At 53.1% G+C, this 12,003-nt stretch overlaps 3 protein-coding genes across 3 annotated transcripts; all 3 read right to left on the reverse strand.

The window, feature by feature from the left end:
- Window positions 1-81: 81 nt before the first annotated feature.
- Window positions 82-3,249, reverse strand: HD553DRAFT_184695 (uncharacterized protein). Its single transcript, XM_046176976.1, has 2 exons — window positions 3,190-3,249; window positions 82-3,104 (listed from the first exon to the last, which is right to left on the reverse strand). Exon 2 carries the CDS (start codon window positions 3,031-3,033, stop codon window positions 295-297), a length of 2,739 nt encoding a protein of 912 aa, XP_046038399.1. The 5' UTR covers window positions 3,034-3,104; window positions 3,190-3,249; the 3' UTR covers window positions 82-294.
- Window positions 3,250-4,803: 1,554 nt separating this feature from the next.
- On the reverse strand, window positions 4,804-6,549 carry HD553DRAFT_340101 (uncharacterized protein; the record flags this gene model as incomplete). Its single annotated transcript, XM_046182504.1, has 5 exons — window positions 4,804-5,376; window positions 5,457-5,584; window positions 5,657-6,081; window positions 6,152-6,322; window positions 6,389-6,549. 5 exons carry the CDS (start codon window positions 6,547-6,549, stop codon window positions 4,804-4,806), a joined length of 1,458 nt encoding a protein of 485 aa, XP_046038400.1.
- Window positions 6,550-9,892: 3,343 nt separating this feature from the next.
- On the reverse strand, window positions 9,893-11,999 carry HD553DRAFT_307037 (DUF1295-domain-containing protein). Its single transcript, XM_046179375.1, has 12 exons — window positions 11,698-11,999; window positions 11,607-11,623; window positions 11,521-11,527; window positions 11,435-11,459; window positions 11,340-11,366; window positions 11,242-11,263; window positions 11,095-11,168; window positions 10,930-11,016; window positions 10,718-10,866; window positions 10,529-10,652; window positions 10,379-10,466; window positions 9,893-10,305 (listed from the first exon to the last, which is right to left on the reverse strand). Exons 1-12 carry the CDS (start codon window positions 11,794-11,796, stop codon window positions 10,002-10,004), a joined length of 1,023 nt encoding a protein of 340 aa, XP_046038401.1. The 5' UTR covers window positions 11,797-11,999; the 3' UTR covers window positions 9,893-10,001.
- Between the last annotated feature and the right edge of the window lie 4 nt (window positions 12,000-12,003).

Below are 12,003 nucleotides of genomic sequence, written 5' to 3' on the forward strand. Positions count from 1 at the left end.
GCTCCACTGTAATAGTCGTCCTGGTGACAACCACTACATGATCCGCCCGATGAATAGTATCTTTTTTGCTGATTGTCCATTCACAACGGAAGCGTAGTCCAGCGACTTGTACTTCATTCTGGATGATTATGTAGCTGACACGGATAGAAATGTGGCAGCATGAATCTCTCGATTGAACGTTCTCGATGCGCGATATGTATGGTATATAGTAGTAAGACCAGAACGACACATGAAGCTTGCGACTGGAGCGAGCACGAAGGCAGGATATAGTCGGTATTTGTGACCGATCTTCACCTACTCACCGTCGTTCAGACCCGGGATCTGATCGAAACTGACTAGACCCCTTTCGGCCTTGACGATGTCATACGCCGTCTTGACGTCGAAGCTGGTACCTGAACATGCCGAGAGAGGCAAGTGGCTATCTTGGCTGTGATTCGAGCGAGAGAGTGTAGGCGATCGAGAGAGTACAGCGGTATCCAAGGGAAGCGGCAAGGTCCGCGAGTGTCGATATGCGGGACGCGAACCCTCGCTTGGCGAGTATTGACTCGTCGACTTGACTTGCGGCAGGTTTCTTCCACCAGCCTGGTGTAGTTGTTGTCTCCAGCGCTCAATAGACACAGGCGGAGCCACTGGCGCGGCGAATGTATGTTCCGCCTCGTAATCTTTCCCAGGAGCCCTCAGATCCGGAGTCGGACTTCGATTTACGGCAGACAGACTCGATTTGCTTTTCTGCCTTACGAGCCTATGCTCTTGCAGGGCGGCATAATGGGTAGGATGGTCTCTTTCGGTGATAGGAGTTCTGGTGCCATCCCATCTCGTATGCATGAGCGTGGCCTCTCCTGCACTCTGCCTCCTGTCATCCGCGGTGTAAGGTCCGAGACGTCGAGAATGCTGTGGAATGTTCCCGGTATACGAGACGGACCGATTGAGAGAGGCAGGGCGACCAGAGACAGGGGTAACAGGCGGTTGCGACGCCTTGAGCGCATTGGGCCAAACCGAACTGAGAGTCCCAGCCCGACCCCTCCCCCTGAGCCATTCGCTGCCCGCATTCCTCGCACGCTCCATTACGTTCTGCCTGTGCAGTGTATCCCAGGACATGCCATTTGACGCCGTGGTACCGGAGGCTTCGTTCGCCCGATACGCAGCTTCCAATTGTGATGCTGGCGAGTGAGAGCGGCTACGAGTCTGATAGGCATGCATGACCCTCTCCAAATCATCATCCTGAATACGTTTGAGCGAGATCGAAGCGGTCCTGAGAGCTTCGGTCTCGGTCAAGCGAGCCGATTGTGCGCCCGGCTCATCCCCATCACGCGACGACAACGTATTTTTCCTTGGGCTGAGGATGACTTCCGTCACCTGCTTGACAAGGCTCGGTCGAGCCTTTTGATCGGCAGGATCTTTCTGCTCGAGCGCGCGAATCATGGAAGGCGTCGTACCTCTTCGAGGTAACCTGCCGCGAGATTTCCACGTGTTTGGCATTGATGCGATAGCATCGCCGATAGGCTCCAAGCCCTTGATTAGATTGTCGATAGAGGGACGCTTCTGTAACGAGACTTCGCCCCGCACAGTCTGGGCGCGAGACCAATCCTTCGAGGGCCGGCAAGTAGCCATCTCCGCAGATGCCTGCACGTTGGCCGAGATAGCGATGGGAGAGGCTGAATCCTGGATGATCATGCTCGTCGGTCGTCGATAACGCTCCCCATCGGTCTTGGAACGACCAAAGATCGAAGGTCTGGACTTGACTGTCCCAGACTGTTCGAATCGCGCGATCATCCCGGCGACTTTTCCCTTCTTCTCAGGGTACATGGCGGGCTCCTCCTGGTTCTTCCTCTTGCCGGTAGATCTGATCGTATCGTATCGCCCTGCGTCCAACTCGGCCTCGTCATCGATCGAGGGCAACTCCAGGCTAGTCTCCATCGCATCGGTAAGCGCCGCCTCGATCGATTCTACATCTTGATTGTGGTTATTGTCATGATCATCGGGTGAATCATGTTCAGCGGTAGATGCCGCAACCGGCTTTGACTGAAAGACGTCTTCCACAGCCTCCAAGCTCAAAACCGATCCCGTCGTCTCGACCGACCCTCTCACCGGCGAATCTCGCGGACTCGCGCTCCTCCTCGTCAACGCTTCTTCGCCATGAGAAACAGGCTCACCAGTGGTGATCGAGATAGGCAAGACCATAGCGTGAATGGATCGTTTAGGAGGCGAAGCGCAGGGAGTCAAGACTTGTCGTTCCGGCTGCCTGACCCCTAGCTTGTGTCCTCCGACTCCGACGCCCAGGTCCTCGGCCTCTAAGACTGCCAAATTCAAAGCATCCGTCTGGCAGCTCAGAGAGTCACCTCGGGAAGCGGCCTGGGGCGGGACAGAGTCTTGCGTCTGCCAACCTCGACCGATAACGGGAGCTACCGTCCTAGTCCTACCTCTCTTGGGGGTCTGACCGCCGGTAGAGGCTGATTCCTCTGACGTTCCCATAGACACTCGGGAGAGCTCTTTGGTGGACGGTAGAATGGGGCTTGTGAGAGCTCGAGAGGGGTCCGGCCGAGGAGATGCAGCGGATCTCGATGGGAACCGTCCCCTCGAGTCGATCGTTTTGTTTCCGACGACATCGACCGCGACGGGCAACGCAGGAGACGTCGGTCGGCTCCCAGCTGCCCCCTCGAGTCGAGATTGCGATTGCCTGAGACTCGTGGATAATTCCGAACTAGCCACTGTCCGCCCGTGAATCAACGCAAAGGACAAAGACCTTCCTCCATCCACGAGCCTCGGTCTGCTCCTAGGACCCGCTTGCGCCCGTTGCGCAGAGGCCGCGTAAGGAGAAGCAGGTCTCGTCGGACGGAGGCTCGATGATATCGGCGAGCCGTGTGAGAATGATGAAGGTCGGCGTGCGTTGACCTTGTCCCTCCCGGCGAATATCTCCAATTGATGGGATAGCGTGTGGACGCGAGAAGAATGGACGGGGATCCGGGTAGGCGAAGAAGCGAGATGACGGTCGTCCATCGGAGTCGATGGACGAGAGCCGGAGTTGCTGGTCATGACGTGATTCAGTGCTGTATCTATGTATTCGGGTTGTTTTTAGTATGAAGCTCGGCTGGCGGTCGTGCTATCTTGAGGACGAGACACAAAGGGATCCTTTGGTCAGCCAAGGTAGATCTCGATCTCGTCGCTCGTTGTCAATACAATTCGGCTTACTTTATGTTTCTGTGGATGAATAGGATGTACGTGGCTGTCGTTGTTATATATGCTCTATTTGGGTCGTGAAGTTTGTGTGCGTGTATTCTAAAGTTCAAGTTCCATATTCGTAGGTCGTCTGACGTCTCGATCTATGTCCGATCGATTCGAGCGGGAATTGTCGACAATCGCCTTGATCACGAGGCCTCGTATCAGTCGACCTGATAGGGTGGAGATGGCCTGAGGATGTCAACGGAGACGACGACAACCTCGTACGAGGATGCTGATGTCTCGTTTGGTCGAAGCGACTTGGAAGGCTGACAGCTGACAGAGAGCAAAGAGGAAGGGAGAAGACGTGCCGGCAAGGTAAGCAACGGTTCTAGCAAGTGGTGAACAGTAATAATCCCGGCCGAGACAATAAAAATCGACCCACCTTCTATCAAAGGGGTGAGGATCGTCGGTAGGATCGTCTCGGGTCTCTACCGTTTCCCCCTGATCTTTCGGCTTGTATGATGGATGTGGTTGGCGTGGTTCGTATGCGTCGTTATGGGTGAGATGCTGTACTTGTGGGGTCAGGTATGCCATATGCTGTAAGATGATATGGTGAATGCGGTGGTGTTGCTGAAGTCTGGTCGTTATGGAAACGTGCGGGGTCGAGGCCTCCTTTTGGATGAGGAATGAGGGGTTCGTATCGAGATCCGTGTTCTTGATCCGTGTGTCACGGGAATGAGAGGGGAGAGGGAGGATTGATGGGGGATGTTCGATTCGGGCTGGCTGATGACCGGGGCTAATCAGCGCTGAAATGTTGGCCGCCGAGAAGGAGAAGTTCGTCGTGACATCCATCCATCCATCCATCAGAGGAGGGAGGGTACCCGACTGTTGCGATGACGACGACGATGATGATGCTACGGAGAAGAAGGATGAGGATGCTGATGATGTCCCATGTCCCCCACTCGTTTCCAACTTTTCCGCCCTTCCAGGCGTGATCTCGTGACGTAGGATCGAAGGTGATCCACCCTCGGATCTAGCCGAAAGGGTCCCCCCCCTTCTCTCCTCTTCTCTCCCACTTGCTGTGCTATGCTGCCGGTCTATCGCTATATCGCTCTGTCGTCGGCGGTGCTGAAGATTCACAAGGCAAGCACAACTCTGGGACACGCTGGTCAGAGTTCTGTTCACATGTCGGCATCTCGACAGCGCGACATGTTACTTGCTGCGCATTCGATCACTGATCACTGATCTACTCGCTACTTGGGGGCGCCAATCCGGGGACGACCACTTTCGATACGGGGACGACCATTTGACCAAATTTGAATTGAATTTTGACATCGTTGCAAATTAACGATGCTGCCGTAAGTTTGCTGCCGTAATGACCACGCGCAACGATCCACGTCATCATCGCCGACTGCAACGTCGAGCTTCATCGATCCATCTCATCATCGAGTAGCAAAGACGAGACCCAGACATATGCATAATATCGCGAGAGGTTTAATCCTCTCGCATCGATGAACGGGGGCGGCCAGCACCCCCCTTGATTACAATCCAGAAAAAAATATATCGCGCATGTATCTCGCGCATCGAACCGTATAGAAATGAAAAAAAAATAAAAAGGTCAAAGACCCCCCGCAAAGATGCGGCCTACTCGTCGTCGGGAACGTCAGGAGCTCTCTCGAGATCGGCAAAGAACTCGGGGTGGTGAACGAGCGCATGTTTGCATTCGCAAACATCCCCCTCGTCCGACCGGACCTGTTGGTCCTCCCCCGCCCTCCCGTGGCACATCTCGTACTTCTCCATCTGAACGATCCGAGCGCCGATCTGGACCGCATCGTCCTTGCTCATTTGTCGATCGTAAATCAACTTTTCGAGCAAGGCCGCATGCTTGAGCCAGACGTTGGCTTCCGCATCGATGTAGGCGGGACCTTGGGGCCGGGCGAAGGTCTTGCATCCTCCCGACGCTTCTTTGCAGAGGCCGCATTGCCCCCACAACGATCCGCTCGACGTTCCCGCGACCACACCTCGACAGAGATAGATCCCGCCGTACTTGACGCAATTGACGAGGGGAGGGTATTCCTTACCCTCCTTCTGCCAAGCCGCGGGCATCTTTGCGACGTCCATCAACTGCTCGGGGCCGGTGTAGGCCGGAGGGAGGTCCGTTCCGAAGAGATCGAAGCACCTCGAACATGCGAGACGCCAACCACCCTTCTTGGTCGACTAAACATAAGCATAAACTTTGAATCAGTATCGTTGACTCGCATCGTTCTTGAAGACAAACACAACGCAAAGATGCTCACCAAGAACCCCTGGATGGCGTTCGTGTCGAAGAGACCGCTCTCGTCCGGAACGATCCACTCGTTCCAATCCTCGGGAGTTTGAAGAGGGAGATCCCTCCTCTTCGACTCCTTGATGATCTCTTGGAGCACTATACCAGACGTAAACGTGATAGACAACAATCAGCATGATAGTTAAGAAGCATCTTTCCGACCGAACTCACTCTTGACATTGTTCCTCCTGGCAGGAGCGGCGTTCTTGGCCCCCTTGACGGTCTCCGTCATGATGCAGGCCATGTATGCGCCCGTCGAGAGACGAAACACCGCATCTTTGCTCTCCGAGAGAGCGGGAGCCGCTTCACTGGTCAAGAGAACCTGCTTCTTGCGGGGGGAAGAGGGCGACGCGGGTGTCGTTTTCGACTTCTTCGACCCCCCCAGCTTCCTCTTCTTTGCGGTGTGACGAGGCGTTCCGGGAGATGTGTCGGAAACATCCGACTTGTCGCCCTCTTCGGCCTGCTTCTTCCTCTCGTCTTCGTAAGCATGCTGCCAGTGGGAGAGGGTCAAAAATGCGGCCGGCCAGATGTGGATCGTGGGATCGGGAAGGTGGGAGGGCTTTTCGAGAAGGAACGCTGCTTCCCAGATGTTGGTTCTGAACGATGCGAGACAAAGTTCCGAGTCAAAAAAACGTCCTGATTGATACGAAAACAGTCTCCACTCACAAAGCCGGGCTCAACGTTCCGGTCTGGGCCCCAAGCTGCGTCCCCGAACCAGTCGAGGAGCCTGCCTGACCTTGCAAAGCCGCGCCAGCTTGTCCGAGAGACATATTTGCGGTCTTGGGCTCGGGCTTGGTCGTCGGAAAGATGGGGTTGCCTCGAAAATCGACAAGTTTGCTGCTCAAAGTTCGGTCGAGAAGGATGAGCGAGATACATGAGACGTAACGTTGCAAAAGGACTTACACCTCCTTCCCCTTCGAGTTGAAAATCGTCCCGTCCTCTCCCGCAATGTACCGCTCCTCGTCTTCGTTCTCGGAGTCGAAATAGACCGACCTGTCCGTAATGTTGTGTTGGACAAACGGGTTATGAGGATCCCGATCGTACAGGGGATGTTTGGGAGGCATTGATGCGAGTGAAGAGTGAAGAGTAAAGGTTAGTAAATATTGGAGAGGGGGAAACTTGCCTTTGGTCGAGAGATATAGGGAAAATGCAACGACGCGTAGCTCGAGCGCGTTTGTTGTTGTTGTTCTCTGTGTAGCAATGATGTCATGGAAAGAACAAATTGATCGATAGGCATTTGTGCGGGGGAACTGATAGAAACAAAGAAGAAGATAGTGAAACATCCTTTGAGACGCGTCGTTGCGTCTCATCGATTCTCCTCATCAAATGGAAAGTCTTCGAACATGAGCCCCTCCTCTGTTTCCCGCGAGGGGAGATCCACCCCATCATTGAAGACGGATGTTCCTGTCGGATCGTTGAAGAACGACAGAGGATCAAAGTTGGCTGTGATCGTTGCGACTGATGCTTGAGTCGCTGGAACAAGGATGTTTGATGATGATCCACTGATGTCGAGGGTGGAAGGAATCGTTTCATTGGATGATTGAGGCTCAACAGTGCGTGTGATCGGTGCAAGAGAAGGTTGGGAGGCGTTCCAAATCTCTGCTATCCTCGCATCGTTGGCTCGCTGACAGTCCCGATTCCTTTTCGTGTGGCCAAGTGTACCACATACGGTGCATGTTGGCGGTTTGCGAGGTGCTTTTCCCTCTACTCGTTCAAATCTACACTGCAACCTTTCGGTGGAAGTAACAGGCTGAGAGATGGCGGGGGCAGGACCGACTCCATACATCCTTTCGGTGATGGAAGGTTGTTGCGAGCGTGGTAACGATCCGGGAGATCCGTCCGTGGGCAATGTTGCTGTCGCTGAAACACGACCGACATGGGCGCGAGGAATCGGATTCAAAACGGTTCCGAGGCGAGTCTCGCGCGCGTTTCCCTCCGGAGGCGGAAGCAAGTAAGGATTCGCCAGCACAGGCGCGGTGACGACCTCCACCTCATCGATGATGTCGAAAACCTCTCTAGGATCGATGCGTGGAACGTAGGTCCCTATCTCCTTTGCCTCGTCGACCAGTTGCGTCTCAAGGATGATGTGCCAATAAGGATGGAAGTCTGCCAAGACGAAGGGACGCCTGCGAACCCCTTGCAAGAATGCCATGCATGTATGCTTGCACGGCAAACCTAAAGTCGCTTGGAACGATCCACTGCAAGGTTGCATTTCGATGTCGTTGTCCTTGGCACTTTTCGCAGGGTAGTAGCCGGCTTCCAACACCTTCAAGATTGCGCGTCGAGAAACCTTTCCCCGAACCTAGCAGACTTGTCGAGTATCTTAGCGTGCGAAGTTTGCTTTGCAAAGTTCAGACTCACCAAAGCGAAAATCTCTGGCATGTACAGCAGCTTCGCGCGACTTTCAGTCGCATGTTCGAGGAAGATCTTTGCTTGCGTAGCACTCATGTGCCTAAGGATGTTCTTGGTCGTCTGAAAGAGGTTGCCTCGTGTGCCATTCAGCGATCGCTTGATTGCAGCGTGAGAACTCTCAGCTATCGATGTGGCGATGTTGTTCAGGTGAAACATGCGGTCGGTAAGATGCCTGGCAAAGAACCGTTTGTCTTCCAATAGGCTGACCATATAGGTGCACGGAGAGGAAGTTTCCGCCCCACCATACGCATGGATGAACGCTCTGAGCATCGATACGTATTCAGCTTCCGTTGGGGCTTGAACGATTGATGTCCACGAGGCCAACATTGCGTTGAATGTTTCTTCAGGTAGACCGCGTTTACACTTCGCAACGATGTTCTTGTTGATATGCCAGATGCATAACAACTGGTTCCAATCAGGAAAGATGCGAGTAATAGCGTTACGCAGGCCTTTCTCATTGTCGGTAAGGATGGTTTGAGTCGGAACGTTGCCCCTCATCAGTTTCTTAAATGACTCCATCGCCCAAATGTAATCTTCTTCTCTCTCGCGATGCATGAACGCAAAGGCTACTGTGAACGATGTGTTGCATCCAGTAGTCGCAACGATGTTGAGGAGAGGTAAGCGGTACATGTTCGTCTTATAAGTACAGTCGATGTATAAGACGTAACCATAATGTCGCATCAATGCCATGGCCATTGGCTCCGTCATGATGAGGTCGGTTAATTCCCCTAGATCCCCGACCTTGTGAATGACGTCGAACCCCGCCTCCTTGAGCTGCAGCAACAATTCGTCCGTAAAAGTACGACCCTGATTTCCGTAAGAGAAGTATCGCGTCTTTGCATTGTAAATCTCCCTCATCGAGACGTAGGTGGATCGATTCTCGCGAGCTGCTGACTGGCAAAGTAGCTCGAGTATCTTTGAGGCGGATATGCCCGCATTGAAAGCGTCGATCATCTTCTCCGACTCAACAGTAGTAGGTTTTCGATGCTGGTGATGTATGCGTGGGGAATCATCCGGCTCATGATTGTGAATGAGGTGTCGAGCCTCATAGTTCCATCGCCCTTGTTCGTCTATAGAGGCATATAATTTGAACAAGCATCCTGTTCTTTTACTTCTCGGATGTTTGCTTCTTATTCGGCCGTAGGTTTCGATGTACTTGTGCGAGTTGTGATGTTGACCAGCAAGTGTGCAGCCGATATACGCCGCTCGCATCTTTCCATCTCGTTTTGTCGTGTTAAGGATGCGTATCGCATAACCCTGAATTCGACCATGCTTATTTAATTCTTCAATCAGTTTCTCGAGGGTAGGTTGAGGAACGATGGGGAGGGGAGTTGCCACAAAGCCTTCAGGCGCATCGATGCGTTCAGGTTCATCCTCTTCTGATTGATCAAGCTCATCGACGCGTGAAGGTGGTAGATTCTCAACGATCAGGGGGGGCGGCGAGGCTGGATGTTGCTCCAGGGGAGGTGCGACGATATGATGAAGATTGGCTAATACGAAAGCTTCCATGATGTGCAAGGTTGTCAGGTAAAGAAGCTATGGAACGATCAGATGGAAGGAACAAGAGATCTTTCGGTCGTTCACAAGGAACGCGATACCCCTATCGGATCGTTCCGAACGGGGAGTTGTGATCGGGACTTTGAGCATCACGTGAGAGTCGCAAGGATGACTGTCACGTGAGCAGTGGAAGTTTGATTGCCAACGTTGCGAATCAAATATCAAATATTACGAGATGGTCGTCCCCGTATCGAGAGTGGTCGTCCCCGGATTGGTTCCCCTACTTGGCTCGATGATTGATCCCGAATTTACGCACACACAAAGACAACAAACGGCACAGCAGACGCGGACATGATCCTGTTTCGACCGCACGACCCCCTCTTTCCCAGACCTGTTTCACGTTCAGTTAGCATTCTCGTAGCTCGCAGTCTCATCGGTGCTATCCCCCGGTGGAAAATGTGTGTTTTTCAGAAATAGAGCCTTGTGGCTGTGGTTGGCGATGATCATATGCTAACCGTGCCATCTTTATTCTCAGTCTCAATTCGACATCATCATTATAGACACGACCGATCTACATCTACCTATCCTTTTCGGCTACAATCAGACTTTACGACCTCTCCCTCTCCAACTTCTGCCTCTCCTCCTCGATCGCTTTTTCCCCATCCTTCTTCTCGTCGAATTGATACATTGGCAGGTCCAACAAGACCCACGTCTTGACCCATCTCGGCAGAGGCTTGTACAGCGCAGGCGGAATGGGGATCAGCAACGAAGTACGATCCAGGTAGCCCTTGTAGTGTCTCCAGGTCGAACCGCCGTCGTTCTCCCGATCCGGGTTGGGCGAGTAGGATTGAAGGTAAAACTTTTTGGCAGTGGGTTTCTCCGCAGTGGGGATTCCAGAAGCGAAGAGAAGTCTGGTTGCGAGACGACTTCGTTGAGCCAGAGTTCAAGCGCCGAAAAAAGAGAGATGGGGTTTTCTCTACTCACAAAAGCGTGGTAAAGATGGGTCCAACGACGGCTCCGTACTGAGCGCTCTTGGCCCCTCCATCAACACGTCCGTTGGTCGAGGGTGAGACTAGCAGACGTCGCCGTCAGCATTGGATGACTTGGTGCAGCAGCTCATCGAGGCAAACTCACTGGTCAGAATCCAGATACCCCATTGCAAAATGATCTCGCCAAAGTAAGGAGGATGTCTAGACCAGCCCCAGACCTGAGCGGTACATGGTCGGTTCTTTGGCGGGTTGTTGCTCTTGTGCCAGAACTACACGAGTAGCCCAGACGTCAACCTGTATCCGATCCAGGTGAAACGGGACCGTCGATACTGACCTTGGCGATATCAGCCCAGCTCTCGACGATGAAACCGAGCGCCCAGAGGATGATTCCCGCAATGTCCCTTCCTGTACCGAAAGAGGGATTGTCTCCTCCCCTCGAATAGTCCGATACGGCAGGAGAATTCAAGATGACCACGGGCAGAGCTGATGGAAACGATTCGAACTTTCAGTAACAAGCTGTCAAGGAGGTCTATCGCGTCGACTGACAGACGACCCAGACCCAAAGGATCTGGCCGACCCAGAACCCGGCAAATTTCAAAAAGTGCGACCGGATGTCGTCGAAACGATTGTCGCCTGGTTTGTATCAGAAACATGATCGCAATTAGACGTTTCGCTGTATCTGGGCTGATTGTTGTGAGACACAAGACTCACTACCCGTCTTGAGAACGCGGAACAGCAAGAACCCAGCCAATCGAGCGGCCCAGACCATCTGGAAGACGGATGCGCTGTGTATCGTCATCAGAAAGGTGTCAGATCAACCATGACCGGCCGTGTTTCCGTCTGGAAGTAGGGACATACACGATGTTTCTTGCATAGAAAGCTGTAGTTTATCGATGAGACGACATCGAGATGTGGTTAGATTCGTGGCACGCGGCTAAGCGGGCCGTCAAGCTTACTGTTGCCCATCAAGAGAGTCACCAGGGCTATAATATGACGGGCAGAGGTAAGCATCGAAACTTCAACCATGACCGTCTTGAGCATTCCTGCTCACCTAGAACGAAAAAGTTGCTGCCCCCCTAGCGACGACTCGGGCGTCAGTTTGGCATCGTTCGCTAGCTCGAGGTGGCACATACTTACCGTGAAGCTGCGGCGATGCAGATTGGAATGTCGTTAGCAACGGTCCATACTGCTCTCATCATGCATCATGCAAGGTCATCGCTTACTCGGTGATCTTGTCAAACTGCCAAATGAGGATTGCATTGCGCGATCAGAGAGGTCGTTCAGGAACACACATCCGTGTCTTTGGCGACTTACCTGTAAAGTCCAGGCGATGAAGAAGCCCAAACATTGCCACCCTATAGTGATGAGTAGGGTAATGACCAGGTAGTACTGGTCGATAACGAAGGCGACCATGCTGGGACACTCTGATGTAGGCTCTTAATTTAAGATGGTCGTCTGGTTGGCTCGCAAGTCTTTCTCTGGTAGAGTGAGACGAGAAACGCAGCCGTACGATCTTGGGCAGTTTCGATTCACTCGACTGGATATATATCGACACCGATGTAGTTCAGGTCATCCGATCGTGATCTGAAAGGAATGACGTTCTCACCGCAGCTACACAAA

The sequence above is a fragment of the Filobasidium floriforme genome (genome assembly GCF_021052385.1).
Source record: "Filobasidium floriforme strain CBS 6241 chromosome Unknown HD553scaffold_5, whole genome shotgun sequence".
Classification (NCBI taxonomy): domain Eukaryota; kingdom Fungi; phylum Basidiomycota; class Tremellomycetes; order Filobasidiales; family Filobasidiaceae; genus Filobasidium; species Filobasidium floriforme.